The sequence below is a fragment of the Trachymyrmex septentrionalis genome, unplaced genomic scaffold (genome assembly GCF_001594115.1).
Source record: "Trachymyrmex septentrionalis isolate Tsep2-gDNA-1 unplaced genomic scaffold, Tsep1.0 scaffold86, whole genome shotgun sequence".
NCBI lineage: Eukaryota > Metazoa > Arthropoda > Insecta > Hymenoptera > Formicidae > Trachymyrmex > Trachymyrmex septentrionalis.
Window position 1 is genome coordinate 1,113,423 of NW_017306049.1, and position 8,130 is coordinate 1,121,552.

The 8,130-nt window shown below is 30.3% G+C and overlaps 1 protein-coding gene across 1 annotated transcript in view; it reads right to left on the reverse strand.

Moving 5' to 3' along the window:
• Positions 1–8,130, reverse strand: part of LOC108755198 (nuclear pore complex protein Nup98-Nup96) — a 45,363-nt gene that overhangs the window by 28,010 nt on the left and 9,223 nt on the right. The window contains 4 exon segments of the mRNA XM_018498082.1: positions 6,189–6,272; positions 6,360–6,560; positions 6,643–6,882; positions 7,432–7,656. Of these exon segments, the coding sequence (XP_018353584.1) occupies positions 6,189–6,272; positions 6,360–6,560; positions 6,643–6,882; positions 7,432–7,656 (750 nt within the window).

The window sequence follows — 8,130 nt, forward strand, 5'->3', positions numbered from 1 at the left end:
CAGAGCGTGGTGCATCTTTGACATCAAAATTACCGGAACGGAATCGACGAAACCAAAATTGCGCGATATTGACTGTTACAGTATCAGGACCATAAACACTATTCACATTTTCAGCCGCCTGGCTTGCGTTTTCGCCTTTATCGAAGAAAAACTGTAAAATATGGCGTATTTTTTCTTTGTTGGTGTCCATCTTTGACACGCGCTCAAACAATACTGACTGAAGCAATCACAAAACTGTCTGAGAAGTTTTTTAGTACGAAATCTTATCTTTCTAACGCCATTTGGCGTAACCCGATCGCACTTATACAACGCGAGATACAGATTACTAAAGCCATCTATTGGAAAAATAATAGATTTCTTTTTACTACACCTAATATATACATACACACACTACATATAAATTCATGAAAATTATTTAGGAGGTTACACCACTTTAAAACTTCAAAAAAAAATCGAATTTTTTTTGCTTAAATAATAGTTTATCGAGTTTATACACAAATATAACCCCACTAGTTAGAATGGAAAATTCTAAGTATTTACAAAATTATAGCTGATTCTTTGAAATGTTTCCTCTCACGATTTAAATGTAGTTTTTTCGAAACGACATTTTCAATCGGTGTACATCATAACTTCTACAGTTTTCATTCGATATTTGAAACTTTCAGAGAATCTTCTTTTGCTAATTATATAAAGAACGACGTAATAATTTTATGATTAATTATAAACTATTATTAACATTTTTATGCAAAATTTTTTGATACAAAAATGATTGTTTTTTTATCAAATGTTCATCATTTTCACAAAAATGCTTATTTCTGAAAATCCCTTTCTTCTTTAGTAAATGTTATGTAAAAAATAAAAATTTTTGGTTTTTTATTCTAGATTAAACCGTTTCGTAATAATCTTATACGCCGATGGTAGTGCTCGCTGAAAACCAACCTATTTCAATCAATCGCAGTGCTGTCATTTTCTTTAAAAAAATTATCAAAAAACTTTTTGTATACTTCAATATATGTATAATAAATGTCTTTTTATACATTTTTAATTTATTTTATCCTTTTTGCGCAAAAAAATCGCTTTCTTTTTAAGACAATATTTGCAAAAGAAGGGCAAAGAGCTAGTAATGTAGTAATAAACTTTAATTAAATTAAAATTCATTTCGGAGATGCTACATATTAAAAAACAGAAGAACAGTCTCAATTTGCAGACCGACACCGAGGGTCTTAATAAGGCATATCTACCGATAATAAACAAAGTCTGACTTTCGATCCTGTCGACCCGTCTCCTCTCTCAGTGCGTCGCGTGCCGTCTTAGCGAGCGTTCGGTGTCATGTGCGATGTTGACATGTCTGACTTCGACGATTACATCCCTATCATTGTCAGGGATTTTCACACTTGTCATGCATTGCGGCGATTTTCATTTCCTGTTCGGATGCGTTGGTGAGTGAGCACTTGGCTTCTTATCTGCGGCGTGTTTTGATTTTAAGTTTTAAAGTTTTTTAGTTTACTTGTCTTTTATGAGTTCCCTTCCTTTTCCGTTTTTCAGTCAGCACTTGACTATGTCTCTTAACATCGGTTTGATTGCCCTATCGCACATACAACATTAAGCTACGTCGAGATCCATCACATTTGCTGATTTCCGCGCGTTAAAAATGTTGCGTCACTGAATGTTATCGATTTATTATTATCTTTCTCTGTTGTATTCTTTTATGTTCTTTTTATATCTTTTATATTATATTCTTTTTACATCTGAGGAGGGCTCAATCCAGCAGCCGAAACTTGTTTGTTTTATATTTTAATATACGCCGTTGTACTTTTTATTTTATTTTATGTATCTTTGACTGTTATCTTTAATTATATATATTATGCGACGACTCTTTTTCGCCATTTATTTTGTTTATTTTGTTTATACATAAAGAGTCTTTATACCGTTGTTATTTAATTAAAATTCAATCATAAATTACAAAATGACAAAACAAACGTTTCAACTCCGCTCGAGTCATTTTCAATGTTGCGGTAATATTAAAACATCGCTATAAAAATATCTATGGTATTACATATCGTGTAGTGCCTTGCGAGTCAGTTATATCAGAATTCAAAGTAGTTAGAAAAACATTCTAGAAACGTGATCGTGAACAAAACATACTTGATACATGCGAATTAATAATATAATTATGTACCTTATCAATATCGGTAAAAGTGTTGAGAGATCATTAATAAAAAAGAGAGAAAATGCAGGTAGTCCATATGCACAATGGATTTTTAAAAAATTGAAGCAAGTTTGCAAGAGTAGCGAACATCTCCAACTTCTACAATATCGAATAACGCAATGTCGAAAAGGAAAACACTAATCGAGAACGGAAAACGGCAAAAAAGGATCCAAAATGGTGTAACCCCTTAAGCATCTAAGATCCAGCTTCGACCGTTATAGGTTTTAAATTCTTCTTTGTTGTGTATTTACATATATAATCTTAATAAATCGTTTATTATTATATTTTTATATATTAATCAGCTTCATTTATTAAAGCATCTCCAGTTTATTGATCTGTATTAATTCATTAAGAGGATTCGAAAGCCTGTATTACCAACTAAACGTTTACCAACTAAATTTTTGTATAATGATTATTGTTTTCCTCTTTTACAGATTTGAAATTTTTTTCCAAGATTAAAGTATATGCATTAAGGTGGTTGCACCGCAAAATGACTTTTCTTAAGATTTATTTGTAGTTTTTAGTGTTTGAAGATAATTTAAGATATTTTATATACATACACATAATTTTGAGAGTGGGTAATCAGGCATGTTCAAGAGATAATTGCATTTGAAGCTAGTACTTTTAACATCCCTGTGCTAGACAAGGAACGACAGTATATTTTCAATTATAGCGCAAAAATGATATTTATAAATTTGTTCAAAAACTAAAAGATTATAGATAAATATATTATGAATTCCCTAAACTTATGCTATTTAGAAGCATAGGGCAATTAAAACGAATCATTGACAATATATGAGATTTTAAAGTATGTATATGTATCTAATTGCGACAAATGTCAATTTATTGATTGTAAAAAATTTTATATACTGAAAATGATCAGATAAATAGTCGAAAACGTTCTAATTAAATAATATTATTTTCGAAATAAAAAACAATTAGGCAAAAACATCTAGCATTAGGCTTATATGCTCCTTATTACGACTTTTATTATTTATGTATATGCGATATTGATGTAGTAGTATATAAAAGGTATATTTAGCACAACCTACAGACGCTAGTAAGAGATTGTTATAGGTTTTAGTTGGATAGAAAATAGCGGACACGGCTTATGCGAGGTTTACAATAGGAGTTGTAGACGGTTGTGCAGTCTTAAGTCACAGAAAATTGACCTTTCATAGTCGATTATTTTCCTTATATTTTGACTGTAATTCATTAATTTTCTACGACGTAAGATCCCACGTCAATAATTTTTATTACAGATTCCACATTAAGTATTATGCCCGTATCATACTACGCATTAAAGATTGAGGATTGCGAATTGAAGATTAGAATTCAGCCAATCAGAACAAAACGGATTAAAATAAAAATTATCTGATTGGTCGAATTCTAATCTTTAATTCGCAATCTCAAATGCGTAGTGTGTCACGGGCATTACGGCTGTTAACTGACACATATATAAAATGTAGTAAGAATATTATATTAATGTTTGATTATTGCATAATCAAATATTCCGCTTAATGTGTTAAACAATGTTAATAAAATTTGCAAAATTGAATATTGTTAAAGGAAAAATAATTATCTGTTGTAAGATAAGAAAATAAAGTGTTATAATTACAATTCTATCATAAAAAACAATATAATGTTGTATTATAGAAAACGGGTTTTGTATTTTGGGGTGTAAGAACAGAAGCAAGGAAAGATATGAAGCGCTTTCCATTAGATCCAATAATTATTTGGTTGTTCGGAAAGTAATTTTGTTTTTTCTTATGAAAATGAAAGACGATTTTCAATCAGACGCGTTTCAAATGATCATGAACGGTCGAATTCGATAAATTTAATCTCTCAGCGATCTCACGAGTTGTTATTCGCCGATTTGCATCAATTAATGCCTTTATTGTGTCTTCATCAGCTTCAACTGGCCTTCCAGAACGTGGTGCATCTTCAACATCAAAATTGCCGGATCGAAATTTTGCAAAATTTCCAGTTTTGGTACTGGCGTTCTGTCAATACATCTTCTCCATACACATCGGATAATTTTTTCTTGCTTGAACAGCATTTTTACCTTTTCGATACTAAAAAAGTAAAATGTGCCGAAAATGCTGCTTTTCACTTTCATATTTGATAGGGCACCAACCAAAAACTACTGCGTAGAATCAATCGAACTTTTTTCACAAGCAAGCCTTGCTATATCAGCTGTCAAAATATATAATGATTATGCGGCTTAAGTGTGAAGTTGGCTGTGAAAAAATACAATAAGTCCTCTGTTGGGAAAAAACGAAATTACTTTCCGAATAACCTAATACTTAATTATGTCATAAGCGTGTATATATACACGCACGCACGCACGCACGCACGCACGCACGCATACGCACACACATATACACTTATGTTTCTGTTTTATATTACTAATGTTAATTATATGTTTCTATTTATTCATAGCTATGTCATTATGGTTCATATAGTCATTTATATAGACATTTTGCAGTGATATTAACATTTATTAAAATTAGACCATTTATGCCAATCTCTTACTATAGTGTCTCTGGCACAATCGCTCACTGAGCGTTCATTGAATGCACCCAAAGATATCGACGTGTCGCATTTTATTGGTAAAACAACAATTTCGTTAGAATTCGGATTTAAGTGTAAAATTCCCTTAAGTCCCAAGAGACACCAACGTATTTTTCTATCTTAAATTCTTGTAACTCGAGTTCTGATCAACATTTTTAGACCATAATTGGTATTTAAGTATGAAAATAGTGGCTCTTCAAAAATCTAATCAGTAATAAAGTGAAATGTTTATAAAGATTACAAGTGAAAATAAAGAAAGGTATAAGTGACCTGTTTTTTTACTAAAAAATATTCAATAAACATGATTGTCTACTTTTTGAGTAAAATACAAAATTAATGATAATAAAGAAATCTTTATATAAATAAATAATAAATACAATCTAGGACAAATAAGAATCTAACATTAAATAAATAAATTTATATTCATCAACCAAGAAATTACAAATTTGAAGATATTATATGCTAATCAATTATGTTTACCCGCGCTTGCTTGAATTTCTTCACGTTGACATTCAGAGCACTAGGTAGAAATCACATTGCCTCAAGACTCCATGGCGAGGGCCATAGTTGAGATAATGACGGTCTGCCATGCCGTTAACATAACGTTAAAATAATATCTCTAGAGGATTCGTTCTTCACACAAAATTAATTTGTTCTCATACGGACTGTGAAGTATATTTATCGTCACTATCTGACTGTTTTTTGTCATTATATTTTATACATTTTTAAATAATGATTTTGACGAAGTGTTCACATCCTATGAAACAATAACTGCAATCATGATGAAATCATCATAAAATTCCGTAACAATCGACCATCTAATCGTTTATAAGTATCGAACGTCTTCCATGTAACAGTCATCAAGATCGCTACATAAATTGGAACACATTACATCATGTTTTTTATTTCTTTGACGATGGTAACTAATGTAAAGCGAGAGAAGGATAATATCTGAAGATGGTTCAATATAAGAGCTGAAACATATATAATATTTCTAGTTTTCACATTATGTATGTATTTAACTCTTATTAATAATCTTTATACGTTCAAAATTTAAAAAATCCACTTTTGTTTGCCCGTTTATCATTATATTGTTATTAAATTTTTAAGAGTCCTTGATTATTTTATATTTAAATATTTCGATCAATAAAAAAGAAATCACTCTTACTCTTAATTGCATTTTCAAGGTTTATATCTTTTTCTCCAGATACTCTATCCCATCTCTGACTTAATTTTCAGAAAAAACTTTTTATATTTAAATACCAATTACGCGGCTTAAAAATTTTGATTAAAATTTTTAAGTTACAAGAATTTAAAACAGAAAAGTGCATAGCTTTTAGGATTTTATTGGGTCAATATAAATATTCCTATTTAGTTAATTAATGTTTTATATGATGTAACTTACCTGTTCCAGCTGTGCTAGTACCAGCTGCTGCGCTACCAAACGGTGATGTCTGCGCCGATGTCCCAAAAAGACCTGTTTGTGGACCTGTTCGAAAAAAGAAAAAAGCCAAATAATATTTTACTTTTCATATTTTACTTTTAAGTTAAAATAATGAATCAATATACAATATACCTTTTCTTCCAAGTTGATAATCTTCAAAACGTAACTCTTCGTATGATTTAGATTCATATTCCTTCATAGATGCAATGCAACAGTGACGGACTGAAATGCTGTGTGATATTCCATTTTTTGACATAGAATCAGTTGTAATGACAGGTGTGAATTTCACAGCGGTACCAGCTGGTATAGTAGTGGGATTAGTATTGCCAAAACCTGTACAGAGAGAAATTAAAGTGCTTAAAATTTTAAGTATTATTAACTGAAGTATACATACATAGTTGTGCTCATGATCTACCTGTGGTTGTACCAAAAAGATTTGTATTTGTGGTGGTATTGGTTTGACCAAACGGAGTAGTTTGCTGTGCATTCTGTTGTGGTTGTCCAAATAGATTAGTTCCAGATGTTGTGCCAAAGTTAAAACCAGGTTTGTTCGCTTGACCAAATGCCGAAGTCCCTGTACTTGTACCGAAAAGATTTGTACCAGCATTTTGTTGGGTGCCGAAAAGATTGGTACTTGTATTTGTTGTCCCAAAACCTGTAAATAAAATTTGTCAGGTTTTAACAATGTATAATATAGAATATCAGTAAATCAAATTAGATTTGTTTGCTTGCTAATCACATTTAATATTTACTGATTTAATGCCTATATTTATTGATTTAAAGAAGCTACCTGCTACCATTATAAAATAAATGTTAGTATGTAAAATAGTTAAATAAAAATGTTTTATACTACAAAAAATAATAAAATGGATATAAAATACATCATTTTGAAATTTTAATAAACCAATTTAACTTTTTAATTGTTTCTTTATGCTTCGTTACCTTTTTTAAATATATAAATAATTCTTGAAATATATGAATTCGCAAAAATTATTGCCAAATATTGTATAATAAAATATTTCGAGCAATCCTTAAACTGTGAAATGTTTTCTATATAATGAATGATCAGAAAGTTTCAGATGTGTGTACATTGAATATTTTGCACATGCATAAATACATGTAGAAAAATACATATATACATACAAAAAGTATTTTTTTAAGTTGATTTACATGCAAATAAAACAATAAATTTATAAATTGCTACCTCCAAAAGACTGAGTGTTAGTTGGCTGTCTAAATGCTGGTGGCGTTGTGGTATTTCCAAACAAGCCACCTGTGGTAGAACCTGTGGGTTTAGAACTAAAGAGTGATGAAGTATTGCTACTACCAAAGACGGGTGTTGCGCCACTACCAAAACTTGTTGTAGTAATGGATTTACTAAATGCAGATTGCCCAAACGGACTGTTTTGCGTCGCTGTACTAAATCCACCTTAAGAGTAAATAAATATTTCAAAATACGTATTAAAACAATTCCCAATTATAAATCTCTTGGATAATATTTACACATACAGGATGTTCCGAATTTAAATGGCCAAAATTCGAGAGAGTAAAGGAAATCGATAAACTAAGAAAAAAAATCTTTTAAAATGCTCGTTTTTATTTCGTTTTGAAGAAAATTACAACAAAAAAAAAACAGTTTTCATTTTTGTACTTATTTATTACTTACATATATAATACTATTTATTTCATTTACATACTATTTATTTATATTATTACTTGTCTAATGCAGATATTCAAAATGTTGATCTCTTGCAATAGTACACGCATTTTGCAATAGAACAGACAGTTTATGTTGCAGCCAAATACTGATCTGGTCAGTGTAATGGCTGCGTTCAAGAGAAAACTAATCAATTAGCGCTTAGTGATTCTTAATGTAATTGGTTCCTATACTTACAATATCCAA